Consider the following 14,818-nt stretch of genomic DNA (forward strand, 5'->3'; position numbering starts at 1 on the left):
GAACTAACACTCTGAATTGTGCTCAAAAATGGATCACCAGTCAGTGGAGCTGCTATAACAAGGGGGTTAATGTGACCTCTGTGGTTATCAGCCCCAGTTTGCTGACCTGCTGCCATGTTTGGGAGCTGCTGAAGCTTCTGACCGCTTTCCAGGGGCAGCCCCACATAGAGCGCATTACAGTACTCCAGCCGGGATAGAACTAATAGGACCTGAGGGTACCAGGATCCAGCGTCACGATAGAGATGCCGCCTCCTGGAAAAGTTAGCATATTACCCTGCCATCACTGTGGCCAGTGAGAATATATGAAACGGAACAATTTCATTTTAATGTGATGAAATAAGAGGCAAAATGAGAGAAGGATTTATTTCCTGGGAGGAAGGGGATGGTTTTTGTTTCCTGTCTAGTTAGAAGACTTGGCACCTTTCAGAAAGGGAATACCATCTGTTCCAGTGCAAACATTGGTTCTCCCTTCTCCCCACCCCTCAAGAAATTGATTTCCCAATAAAGTGTCAAAAGATGAGCAAGTCTGTTCCAACAGAGCTCATCTGTTTATTGCCTGGAGGGAAGCTCTTGGCTGATCAGGCATTGGCTGGCTGTTCCAGCGTAGGCTATTTAGTCAGCTAATACATTTTGCTGTGATTCAGAGCTGCTACTGCCTGTGTCATTCTTGTGAAACTGCAGCCGTGTTCTCGCGCTCAGATTTAATGGTTTAAAGTGCATCCACAAGCTGGATTGGCCGGCTCTGTGAATTTGCCTTTCATCTGCTTTAACACTCTATTCTCACTGCAGGTTATAAAGCATTTCAGGAAAGACATTTCCCAACTACTATACAAAGATTGGAGAGCCCTCTTGCTCGCGGTGACAAGATCAGAAATGGTTTATGCATGGAAATCCTTAAACGACCTTGATGCCACCTGTTGGGTTAAACGGATCTAGCAGTTAGCTCTTACCGATGGACAAACTAACAAACACATTGCATCTATTTAAGAGATGCAAGTCGAAAAGATAATTGCACAGAAGTTTGGCTTCAGTTTATTAAATAAATAACTGTGTTTATTATTATTATTATTATTATTTGGAAAGACACATTTTAAGCACTTTCAAAGCATAGGATTGGCTACCTCTTCAACAGGAAGTGATAGTTTTGCTCAATGTAATTATTCTCCAATTCTCCCTGACATTATATCTTTAGTTTCCTACTTTGTTCATTTTTAAATAAACTATAAACTTTTTTTTTAAAGACCCAAATGGCACAGACATGGGGGACACTGAAAGGTCAAGAGTGGGATTTCAGTGTGAACTGCTTTGCAAACAGTTTCATGTGAAGACTTTGGCTTTCCAGAAAAGATTGTGGGAGTTCTAGTTTTGCCAGCCTGCTAGATGGTTTTTGATTAATAATGAGAGTTCAAACTTTTCTTATTGTTGTAATCATGTTGTGAAGTAATCTATAGACAGGCGCACCTCGGTTTACGAAATTAATGTGTCCTCTGGGATGTTAAGTAATGGGGAAATTTCGTAAACCGATATGCGGGTTGCGTTAGGAACTGGGGCGGCGCTAGAAACCTCCCAGCGCAATGTGTCCTGGGGAAACCCTTTCCTACAGCGGAAAAAAAGAAAGAAAAAAACCATGAACCAGGACATTATTTTCTATGGATTTCAGTTCGTAAATCGAAAATCACGAACTGGTTCATCCCAATTTGTCCCAGTTCATAAAAGTGGCAGCACAGGTGCTGCTGCTTCCCTCCCTTGCCTCCTCCACCGATCAGCCACTCACCAGGCCCAGCTTGCTTGCTTTTTCCACCTCCACGGCTTATCTGCCAGTCAGCAGCAAGAGCCCAGACTTCTCTGCCTGGCCCTTTTCTCTGATTGGGAGATCAGCCAAGAGGGCGGAGCAGAGAAACTTGAGCTGTTGCTGGAACTGGAAGATCAGTTGAAGAGGTGCTGGAAGCTAGCATGCTGGACCTGGTGAGCAGCTGGTTGAGCCGGAGGAAGCAGGGAAGGGGGGGCAACAGCACCTGTGCTGCCATTTTTACGAACTGTGACAAACTGGTTCGTGCCCATTTCTAAAGGGGAAATCTTCAGAAATGGCTGCGACTCCATCCGAGAAAGAGAGAGAGAGCTGGAGAAGGCAGCCACTACTATTTTCCTGCATATATGTTCCTCATCATCTTGGTTTAGGTAGCAGAATTTCAATACATCTGTGCAGGAGGGGCAGAGGAAGAGTAAATCCATGTAGTGATATTTGGTATCTGGATCTGCATCTTATTTTAGGGCCTTGAAGACTGTAGACCTGAAACGGTTTTCTTTGTGCTCTGGATCTTCTGTCTTGGCCAATAAAAGATACCTGGGACGTTGTTCCTGGGCCATTTTACTATTGTTCCTGTCCCTATTGTTGGCGTTTTTGTTATTGGTTTTTTTAAGAAATCACATCTCTACAAAGGTCCTTCCATCTACAATACCCATGTCAGAGAAGAAAGACCCATAGATTCCAGAGAGGGGTATACTTCGTCAACAGACTAAAGGGGGAACAAGAGCATTCCCTTCCTTCATTAGCACATGGGACTCATCAGGTGTCCTATGCTGTGCTGCCTCAGCTTTGCAGCCAAGCCCAGGATCAGGTCCATAGTGTCTGAATACACTCATTCCAACCCTCCTTTCAGATTAATTAAGGTCGGAGCAGGCAGCTTAGGAGGGCTAATGAGGCTGTGAAATTTGCAGTTGAAACCATCTTTCAGCTACTGCCAAGGGCTTGCGTGGAAGCTGGAAATGATTTAGAAAGGTTGAAAGGAGGCCAGGGAGCCAGTAATTGAATAATCCAACAGCCCAGATCGGAAGCAGGAGCAGAAGCCATGGCTTTTGCATCTTGACAAGTTATCACTGCTTCTGAAGCCTGGAAATACAGGCTAAACCAACGGTGTTGTTTGTTGAAACAAAACAAACATGGTTCTCCATTGCCATCCCCATGAATGCAAAAACAGCCGCTAAAATGTCTGATGTGTTTCTAAGACCAAACATATGTGGCAGAACAGTGGAGGCTGAGGACTGATTCATGGTGATAGTGAATCCGCTCCAGGATTTATTGTGAACTTTACAAAAGTGATTGAAGGTTCTGCGTGATGGCCCTCTGCCATTGCTCTAGCCACTCTGCCACACCACCTTTCATTTCCTGAGCATGTGTGAAACTCAGGCAGGCAGGCAGGCAGGCTCTCGCTGCAAACTTCAATTACAAGTACACCCAAACTGGCTTTGATTAGGCTATGCCTCCCAGAACTCCAACACTCACAAGGCTGTGTTACCTCCTTGCACTTCAGCCAAAGGGGAAGGGGGTTTAAAGCTGCCACACACACACACACACACACACACACACACACACACACACACACACACACACACACACACACACACACAGAGAGAGAGAGAGAGAGAGAGAGAGAGAGAGAGAGAGAGAGAGAGAAAGAGAGAGAGAGAGAGAGAGAGAGAGAGAGAGAGAGAGAGAGAGAGATGAACCTGTTTTGGGAGATAGTGTTGAGCACCATGGACAGTTCCTATAAAATTCAAACTAAAACCTGGAGTGGATGAAGTGTCTCCAAGAAATTGGGCTAATCAGACTTCTCTGTAAAGGATCATTAATGCTGTAGGATCATTAAGAGCAGGGCATTATTCTCGTGTTTTCTATGAATGGCACTGAGCACTTTGCCATTATTCAGCACAGAATGATCCTCTTGTTGAAACAGTTTTAGTTGGGTGAAAACATTAGATCAATTCTTAGAATCAGAAGCTGTCATGAAATCAGTTGGATCCCCAAGTTCATTATACAAATATCTGACATGCAAAGTAGAGCTGTCAACAATAAGATTACGCAAAACGGAATCCTTTTATTTAACACACACTCGAAAATCTGCCTAGTCCAAAGTATGTAAAGCTTTTAATAACTACCAAGCCCAAGTCATATGAAATGCTGACAGATTGAAGTGGTTTATTTCTAGCATACGATTAACCACATTATATTGCAGATGAGGATACCAGCCTAAACTGGGAGAACACTAAAACTTATAAAATTTAAATTCCTAAGGAGATTATTTTTCCATGGCATTGACCAAGAAATATAAATGTGTATAAGAAATGTTTGAAATACTATTTCGGTAGCTAATGAAATGTTCTGTTTATTAGCTTATTAACCAAAGAAATAGATAAAATATCGTGGTTATCATTTCAATTAAAAAATGTTAGATGGATTAAAGAAGAACCATCCCCAAGTCTCCATTGTAATATAGACCTACCAATCAATACAATCTGGGCTAATTACACCATTATTACATTCACAGGGAAAAAACACTGTGCGTTCACAAGTCTAATTGAAACGGAAAAATAAAAATAAGCCACATGCCACTGATACAGCAAAAACTGAATCTGCAACAAATGAATCATAACTATCCTGTTTCTCCAAAAATAAGACCTAACCTGAAAATAAGCCCTAGTATGATTTTTCAGGATGCTTGTAATATGTCCTACCCCAAAAATAAGCCATAGTTTTTATTTTCCCACCCTCCACCCTTGTGCAGCAACCAGAAGATGATGTGACTGTATTTGAATAAATGTAGATTGTTGAACATGAAAAAAAATCATCCCCTGAAAATAAGCCCTAATGCGTTTTTTGTTTTTGTTTTTGTTTTTTGTTTGTTTGTTTTTTGTTTTGTTTTTTGGAGCCAAAATTAATATAAGACCCTGTCTTATTTTCGGGGAAACACGGTAAGCAATAGAATGTACGAATTTCTTGCATCTTCAGTAGGCTGAAATTGTTCAACAAATAACCAGCCCTGTCAGAAATAAGAACATACATTGTCTAGTCTATGTGTGACATAAGGAGAACCCTGAATAACAGTAAATAGTCTGCTGCTGTAGTTTACAGATTGTATGAACTGCTGCTTTCTCAACAGCTCAGGGGGAAAGGGTTGATAACATTGGGACGTATCAAGGACTTCTCAGAATTTTGTCCACATATGTAGCTTGCTCTAAGGATCTTTTAAGACAACATTCATTGATTCATGCATTTATTTATTTCATTTTAATTTTATATTTCTTCTAGCAAAGGGATAAAAGGCCACTCAGAAAAATTTAAAAATAAGTACACAAATAGAACAAACATATACCGAAAGCAACAAAGAAAAATTGACAGCAGAACTGTAAACAATTACAGCGGTGCCTCAACTTACGACCATAATCCATTCCAGAAGATGGACATAACTCGAAATGGTCATACTGTAAGTAGAAGCACCATTTCCCATAGGAAGGCAGTGAAATGCAATTAATCCATTCCGGCCTAAGAAAAAAAAATCACAAAAAAAAAAATCACTGCAAGACTCATTGGAAACACAATTAATCCCTTCCGGTCAAAGGGAGAAAGGAAAAAAAAAGCAATCAAGCGTGCAAGACCCATCGGAAATGCACAGAAAACAAATGGAGCAGATTGGAAATGCGCAAAAACAAAGGGACCAGGTCGGAAATGCAAAGAGAACAAAGGAAAAAGCCAGAGAAGCATGCAGGACTATCAGAAATGGGGGGGACCCAAAAAGCAACCAAACCCCCCCAAGACCCATCGGAAATGGGGGAGAACAAAAAAATAACCAAATCCCCCAAGATCCATTGGTAATGGGGGAAAAACACTCAAAGCAACCAAACCCCCCAAGACCCATCGGAAATGGGGGGGACCAAAAAGCAAACAACCCCCCCAAGACCCATCACAGCACAGAAACATAACCCCCCAACCCAAAACCATGCTGCAAAAAAACCCAGAATAGTTTTTAAAAAGCAGAAAACAGCACCTGACCTTACCAGGCAGCCCGAACCCTTCCTGCAAACACACACACACACACACACACACACACACACACACACACACACACACACATACACACACACACACACGGGACTTTACGCCAGATATAAATTTGAATCAAGAAATTCACTAAAGGAAAAAGAAACACAAATATAATCTATATTTTACAACAGCAGAAAACATTTTCTTTTTGTTTTGACATTGATCATACGTTGCAGGGGAGATATAGGAATATTATCATTTTAGGTGTTTCAATATAGTGCGTTTATACACACTTATATACATATATACAATATGGCCACAATTTTCGGATATTAATGGCTCCCTGACCCCCAATCCTGAGGCTCCCAAAGGTTTCCCCAGGTGAAAAAGGATCCCTAGGGATCCCTGGATCTTGGAACAGTGGGAAGGGGAATTTGAAAATTAAAATTAATTACATTAAAGAATAACATTCCAGGCTAATGACATCATCACCTTATGACTGGATTTCAGCCCTAGAATAATAGCATCTATTATACATACATACATACTTATTTTATTATTATTTTTATTTGCTTTAACTTATAAGCCACAACTCTGGGTAGCTTCCAGAAAAATAACAAAAAATATACAGCCTTTTTAAAAAAAATGAACATATGAAAACATAGTCCCCTTTGGCAAGGCATGGGCCAGTATAAACTTGCCACAAAATTAATATTACAGAGGGGTGAGGCTTATAAAGGCCGGAGTAAAAAGCTAGGTTTTAACTCACTTTTGGGAGCTCTGGAGGGTTAGGGACCAAGTGCACCTCCGCAGGGAGGGAGTTCCAGAGTTGGGCAGCCATTGTTGAGAAGCCCCAGCCTCTAGTTGATGATTTCCGGGCCTCTTTTGGAGTGGCCAAGGGACGTGGTGGCACTGTGGGCTAAACCGCAGAAGTCTGTGCTGCAGGGTCAGAAGACCAAGCAGTCGTAAGATCGAATCCATGCGACGGAGTGAGTGCCTGTCACTTGTCCCAGCTCCTGCCAACCTAGCGGTTCGAAAGCATGCAAATGCAAGTAGATAAATAGGGACCACCTCGGTGGGAAGGTAACGGCGTTCCGTGTCTAAGTCGCACTGGCCATGTGACCACGGAAGATTGTCTTTGGACAAAAATGCTTGCTCTATGGCTTGGAAACGGGGATGAGCACCGTCCCCTAGAGTCGAACATGACTGGACAAAAATTGTCAGGGGGAACCTTTACCTTTACCATTACCTTTGGAGTGGCCACCCACAGCACCGAGGATTGGGAGATGCGGGTGGAACGGGAGGATGACCTAAGAGAGATGCCTTCTGATAGGTTGCGAGATCCTAAACCGTAAAGGGCTTTATAGGTTAACATTGGTACCTTGAATTTGGCCTGGAGGTATACTGGCAGCCAGTGGAGGCAGGCCATGACAGGTGAAATATGGTCAAATTTAGATCTATCTATCTATCTATCTATCTATCTATCTATCTATCTATCTATCTATCTATCTATCTATCTATCTATCTATCTATCTATCTATCTATCTATCTATCTATCTATCTATCTATCTATCTATCTATCTATCTATCTATCTATCTGGCTGCCGCGTTTTGCACCTGCTGTACCTTCCAAACCGCCTTCAATGGCAGCCCCACATAGAGAGCGTTGCAGTAGTCAATCCTTGAGACATACATATTCCGAGACAGGTAGACAGACAGACAGACGGACAGACAAGACATCTCATGTTGGATATTTTCTTTCTCTGGATGTCTAAGTCACATCATTTGCCACCCTGTTTCCTTCTGGTGTTTTCCAGAAAACACATGGCCACCTGTCTCTCCAGACGGCTGTGCTTCCGTCACCCAAGCAAGACTTTTTGCCCAGGGATTAGGCCCCGGGGTGGTGGTGGTGGTGGAGGACTGGAGGGCTGGCTGGGTCTGCAGCCACTGGCATTCATAAGGGGTGGAGGAGGAGGAGGATTTGTGTCAATCTGTTGTTCAAACTGTTTTGTATCAGGTTATCTGTCAGGGGTGGGTGGGAGGTATCTTTCTCACTGCTCATTGTGCCATCTGTTAGAAGCCACAACCACTTGTCTCTCTGCTTGGAGACCACAGATGGAGAGTTTTCCCCCTTGTGTGTGAAACTGTCAATAGATGACAAAACTTCTTCTTCTTCTTTTTTAAAAACAGCCCAGTGGAATTACCAGAGAAGAAGAAAGGGTGACATGGATGCTCCTCCATAGACTGACTTCCTGCATCTTGGTACAGTATTCAGTCAAAGAGAAGGATATATACCAAGCGAGAAGTCATTTTATGGCTATTTTAATATTGCCAATGTAGCATGTTATCCAGAGCTCACCCCCCCCGCACGTGCACAACTGATATTAAAAAACCTCATTTAATCTAATCAATTTTCAGAAGAAAAACGCTTGCATTATTACTAGCAGTGCAATCTCTTTTCTCCAAAGAGCTCAAGAACTTGTAATGCTGGGGATCCGTGTTTTAAATCTCCTGCTTTTAATCCTATGAGCTAGGATGGACTATATTAAGGGTGAATGGCCCAAGGTCCCTCCAATGCAAGCTTCATGCTGAGTTGGGATTAGAACTCAGGGTTGCTCAGGGCTATCTTAACACTCTAATTTCCGCACAACACAAGCTCTCTCTTAAATGCCCTCTTCTGCCGAATCATAGAATGATAGGGCCATTGGGTCCAACCTCCCCCCCCCACCCCCGCTCAATGCAGGAATCTCAATCAAAGCAGATCTGACAGAGGGTGGTCCAATTTTCTCTTGAACGCCTCCTCCGTTGGAGTGCTCGCCATCTCCTGAGGTAATTAGTTCCGCTGTCATACTGCTCTAACAGTTAAGAAGTTTTCCCTGATATTCAGCCTAAATCTGGCTCCCAGGCGCCTGAGCCCATTATTACGTGTCCTGCATTCTGGGATGATCGAGAACTGATCCTGCACGTCCTCTGCTGTATGACTACATTTCAAGTATTTGAAAAGTGATATCATATCTCCCCTCCGTTGTCTTTCCTCAAGGCTAAACATGCCCACATTGTGTGCACGCGCATGTGTAAAATTTGTTTTAAAAAATGACATTTCTGCTGCACCGAGCAAGCGAGACACACATGAGGAAATGCGCAACTAAGCCACTAACCTCCACAGAACACCTCAGGGTCTCGCTGTCCTTTTCCGGTGTTGCTGAAGAGAGCAAGCAACAGGAGAAACAACAACGACAAGTGAAACACAGCCATTCCCCGTGCATCAATCTGGAAAAACAACAGAGTGTTGGTAAACAACTGCATTTTCTGGCAGGATTTTTTAAACAGCCCTGGTCCCGATGCCCAAACTGCCATGTTTTATACGATGTGCATGTAACATGTTGTGTTTGGGTAAATTATAGCACAGTCTTGTTGTAGCTATTTATTTTCTCCTCTTGGCATGATTGTTTCTGTACCAGTGGCACCGGCATGCTTCGGTTCCAGTGACAAACACACCCTTATTTGGCATTTAAATGTCCCTCAACTGCACCTGTGACTCTGCTGTCACTGAAAAGAGCAACAGTGAAATTCTCTAAGCACGCCGTTGCAGCTGCTCAGGCCTAGAATTGGGCTGATGTTTCCAAAGCTGGTGCAAACTGGGAGGAGGGGGCAGGAAGCTGCATGGAGCAGCTCTATCTATGTTCTCCTGCCTTCTTCAAGAGCCTCTGGCATCACCAGAGCCTGGGAACATTATTTGGGGGGAGGAGGGGTACAACTCCCATATTTCCATAGCCTTCATGGGCACTGGTCTGTGTTGGTCAGGGGATTCTGGAAGCTGCAGTAAAAGAAGCAGCTTCTCCAGAGTCTGCACACTGCAGGAGCTGACAGGCTGATTTGCCTTCAGCCTGGAGTCCCTTCTCCTTTATGAATCCAAACCATGAAGACCTTAGAAAGTTCGTTATGGATGATGTGGCAATACTGCCTGAAAGACTGTAGTGTAGAGATGGGCATGGATCAGTTTGTCCTAGTTCGTCCCCATTTGTAAAGGCAGCTGCTCTTCTCCCCTGCCTCTTCTGGCTCAATCAGCCACCCACCATGTCCAGCGTGCTAGCTTCCAGCACCTCTTCAACTGATCTTCCGGTTCAGGGCAACAGCTCAGGCTTCTCTGCCCTGCTGATCTCCTGCTCAGACAGGTACTTCCCACCTGAGGATCACGGGCATTGTAGTCCAGCCCATTTGAAGGACACCAGGGTGGAAGAGGATTGGGTATAGTGAGCTGTCTTGCACTGTTAGGTTACAAGGTACTAGCAGGGAGGGTTTTTTTTTTTAAATGTCCCTTGCAACTATTTTCATTTTTGCGACATGCCACTTGAACTTACACACATCAAGGTAACTTTGAACAGCTCCACCACCCACCTCATTTTTTTGTTTTGTTTCCCAAGCTGGGTCACATTCAAGCTTCATTCAATAGATTGCCATCCTGCTCCCCCCACCCACTCTAACCTTCATTACTCAACAAGTTCCTCTACCTTGCATAAATCATAGGAAAACACACACCTGTGAAGCCAATGAGGCGTGACTCTCTTTTTTTCCATAAGAAAAGAAAGGGTACTGTTTTGCATGCTAGTCACAGCCAGGTTTCAAAACAACCCACACCGCTTCTTTAGCAGGCCATTAATTGTCTTCCCCAAATTGCCAGCAATGATCCTGTGCAAACTACACTCTTCCCAAGATCTTGTTTCAAGAAAGAAAGAAAGAAAGAAAGAAAGAAAGAAAGAAAGAAAGAAAGAAAGAAAGAAAGAAAGAAAGAAAGAAAGAAAGAAAGAAAGAAAGAAAGAAAGAAAGAAAGAAAGAAAGAAAGAAAGAAAGAAAGAAAGAAGGAAGGAAGGAAGGAAGGAAGGAAGGAAAGAAGGAAAGAAGGAAAGAAGGAAAGAAGAGAAGAAGAGAAGAAGAGAAGAGAAGAAGAAGAGAGGAGAGGAGAGGAAAGAGAAGAGAATAATTTGTTATCTCTAGTTCAGTCAGACAATTACTTGGATTTGGTCATGACTAAAGGGACGTGGTGGCACTGCAGGTTAAACCGCAGAAGCCTCTGTGCTGCGAGGTCAGAAGACCAGCAATCATAAGATCGAATCCATGCGATGGAGTGAGCTCCGTCGCTTGTCCCAGCTCCTGCCAACCTAGTCATTCAAAAGCATGTAAAAATGTGAGTAGATAAATAGGGACCACCATGGTGGGAAGGTAAACGGCGTTCCGTGTCTAGTCATGCTGGCCATGTGACCACGGAAGATTGTCTGCGGACAAACGCTAACTATGGGTTGGAAACGGAGATGAGCACCGCTGCATAGAGTCGGACACGACTGGACAAAATTGTCAAGGGGAACCTTTACCTTTACCTAGTCATGACTGGGTGTTTTAGTAACCTGCAAGAAATGCCTTCATATACAGATCCACCTATACACAGATATAGAGTTGAAGTGTCTTGTTACTTTCTCCAGTTCAGTGGGCTACCTTTTGCAGGAATTAAGCCAGCCTCCACTTACTGGTACCCTTCCAGGTACTGTATATAAGATTAGAAGTCTCATGAGTAGTCGGCAGCATGGGAGGTTGTAGCTCAACACGTTGTGGTGGAGAAGGTTGAATTAGAAATGTCAGGTGCCATTGCTGTACTTCATTTTATATATTTACTTTAGGCATTTATTGCATTTCATTAGGTGCAGGTTGATGGAGCAGGGAAATGTTGCTGTTTATATCCCTTGAAATAATTGGGGAGTGGGGGGGAATGAAAGCTGCTTTTTTCCACGGCAGCTCTGTGTCCACTATCGTGTCTAGCTCTCAGTCTTAGTGGATGGATTTGCTCACATTGAGGTGCTGACTCTTACTATATTTGGGACTCATCCCTTCTTTGCCACAGTAATTTCCAACCTTGGGCACCAGATGTTCTTAGACTCAAACTTCCAGAAGCCTTCACCACTAGCTGTGTTGGCCAGGATTTCTGGGAGATGTAGTCCAAGAACACCTGGGGACCTAAGGCTGGGAACCACTGATCTATCACAAGAAAGGGGAACCTGTAAACGTCTAGATCTTGTTCAACAGCAACTTGTCATTAATCCTACTGGAAGACAGGATTTGTCGTCCAATGAGTTTTGCAGAGTCACCTGTTTGAAGAGACCCACATCAGAAGTCCATGGGAGTTGAAGAATAGCTAATCAGGGAGAAGACCAGGCTCAAACTATTCCTCCTAACACCCAAATTACTGTATCCAAATGCAGGGGAATGTTTGGTGTGGGACATCTTTTGGAGAGAACAGAGGCAACACAGCTACACATCAGAGGGACAATCTAATGTGCCCTCAAGGCAAGATAGGCTTGCCCCTAGGCTACTCTCACCGACCAGATAGGTGGGGTATAAATTAAATAAATTAAATAAATAAATAAATAAAATATTTCTAATCAGTGAGTTACAAATCAATAATCCTGAATGATGCTGCTCAAAATGGTGTTCACTTCTGGTTATTTGGAAAAGGGTCCAGGATGTAGCCATGCACTAGCATTAAAATCAATCTTCATTCATATTGATTGCAAAATAGCTTTTTGGTAGTTGTTTGAGAGTTACCCTTAACAGAGCCTAATGAACAGAGAGACTACCAGTCCTCTAATGCCTTGCAGTTCCAATGGGGCTTAGAAAGCTCCACTTATTTCCTCCTTCTCCATCCTTAATGGCTTTTGCTGCAGAGAGAAATTTGCCAAGGCACACGTGTGCATAAAGACATTCTTATGAGACTTGGGGGTTTTTTTGGTTTTTTTTTTTTGTTTTTTGCTAAAGTTACAGAATTCTAGCTAAGGGAATTCCTGCTGAATTCTAGTAGCCGTATTGAAAAAAAAATCCAAAAGCAGCTGGCAGCAGAGTCATGGAGTGTACCTACACTGCACAGGAACTTTAATTCCTATGGCTCCACCATACAGAATCCTGGGCTAGTTGGATGAGATGTTTATAATTCTCTACTGTAGCTCCAGGAGGTGCATTAGAGCTCTCTAGTACAGATTTCTATATACTTAATCAAACAATAAATCCCAGGATGCCATACAATGGAGCTAGGGCACTTTGAATGGAATCAAACTGCTATAGCAGTCCAGTGTAGGAACACTCAACAGTCTCTTCCCTTTGTGGTTTAACATCTGTGAACAATTCTCCATTTGAGTTCAAATTCTTTTTCATGTGTGTTTCTGGCCACCTCTGATGGTTCTTCATGACACGTTCTCAGACAAATGTCTTTTAAGTGTCTGATCCTCAGTCAACTTCCTGTACACCAGTCTCCCAGATATGTGGGGCTTCAACCTCATTCCCTTAGCCCAGCACATCTGGAGGGTACCCTAATTGGTAAAGGATGCCTTTCTCTGTCATGGGTCCTGCTGCATACCTCCTCTGCACAGCCACTGAAGCTGGGTGATGATCACAGATGGAAAAGTTACTTTTTCAGGCTACAGCTTCCATGCTAACTGGGGAGGGATCTGGAGGTTTTAGTCCAGAAAGGTAATTTTGTAGGCTATGGTGATAGTAGATCCCTTCTAGTACAATAGTTCATAAATACTCAAAAAATATATGTCTGTAACCAGCCTGGTTATGATGCACCAATCCTGTTTTTCATCTCTTTTGACACATAAACTTGTTCTGGATTTTCCTCTGTATGCTAGTTTGATGTAAACCTTTAAAATTTTAGCTTTTCAGATCTTGCTTGATCACAGCCCACCAGCCACAACCCACCTAGCCAATGCTGGGAGATAATGGGAGTTGCTGTCTAAAATCATGCACCCAGCCACGGTGCCCATCCTTGCCTGAATCTGACCCATCTGTCCTGAACCACATCCTGACACACCTTAATCATCAGGGCTGGGGACTTGAGTGTCATATGACTTGCTATCAAGTTGAATTTAACTCACACTGGTGACTTGACTTGGGTTTTTTTCCAATGACTCAGACTTGACATGCAATTCATTATACACATCCATCTCTCCCTTTTTACTGGGGGAATAAAAACTTGTTTTTAAAAGGGGCTCAGATTTGGGGTTTGGGACCCGGGACTCGGCATCAAAGACGTGCCAATTTGCTAATCTTTAAAAAGTGAGACATTTTCTAAATCTCTCTCTCTCTCATTCCCCCCTATGTGTGTGTCTGTGTGCGTGCCTGACTACTATGTGGGTGGACACACACACAACTCCTATATCCTTGTGTACCTGCATACTGTATGTCTCCCCATCCCACATCCTTGCCAACTGATGGTCTGGTGAGAAAGGAGGGAAACTTTCATTAGAATAAACAAACCACCAAGTTTTGCTTCTCCAGAGACATAAAAACCTACAATTCATTACTACTTGCTTTCATCCTCCCGGCCCATTAACGGTGAACACTTTTATTACCTTCAATGCTTGGTTTGTACATTTACAAATCTGTGTATGTTTCTTTTCACTGAAATAATTCAGAACAGTCCTGACAGTAAAACATACAAAAATCTGAATTCAAGAAGCACACTTAGTTCCATGCTAATAGAAAAGAAAGGATAATGCCTTCAATAGTTATATAATGCTGGGATGGGGAGATATTTTTCTGCCCAGTGGCTGCTGAATCTAAACAAACATCTGCCAAGGGAAGGAGATACTGGCCTTCCTTCCAAACCACCCCAACCTGGCTCTCTAAATGTACAGCAGGCATACCTGGTCATGATCTCTTAAAAACTAACGGAGTTCCCCTGAATTAACTCAGCTGAGTGTTGCAAGCTTACTTACTTTGCAAGGTTTCAGCCTCTGATCGCCCCAGTGGCTCTATGCATGGCGGTAACTTTTAACTTTTAGAAACTTGCTGTTCGGGGTTCACCCACAGGATGGGCTCTTCCTCGACCCCTCTTCAGTGCAGGTTCCTCGTAGGGCTGTCTTTCTCAGTAAGGCAGCTGAGCTTGCCACTGATGCAGTACAGCCGACTCTCCGGCACTTCTGTTATCATAAAGGGCAACCACTGGTGGGGGGG

General features: G+C 43.3%; 1 protein-coding gene across 1 annotated transcript in view; it reads right to left on the reverse strand.

The window, feature by feature from the left end:
• Positions 1 to 14,801, reverse strand: part of CNPY1 (canopy FGF signaling regulator 1) — a 59,489-nt gene extending 44,688 nt beyond the window's left edge. The window contains exons 1-2 of the mRNA XM_020779734.3: positions 14,581 to 14,801; positions 8,977 to 9,088 (exon numbers count right to left, since the gene is read on the reverse strand). Of these exons, the coding sequence (XP_020635393.1) occupies positions 8,977 to 9,073 (97 nt within the window). The 5' untranslated portion in view covers positions 9,074 to 9,088; positions 14,581 to 14,801. The remainder of the gene's footprint in view (positions 1 to 8,976; positions 9,089 to 14,580) is intronic.
• Positions 14,802 to 14,818: the final 17 nt, after the last annotated feature.

Source organism: Pogona vitticeps, chromosome 6 (genome assembly GCF_051106095.1).
Source record: "Pogona vitticeps strain Pit_001003342236 chromosome 6, PviZW2.1, whole genome shotgun sequence".
Classification (NCBI taxonomy): Eukaryota; Metazoa; Chordata; class Lepidosauria; order Squamata; family Agamidae; genus Pogona; species Pogona vitticeps.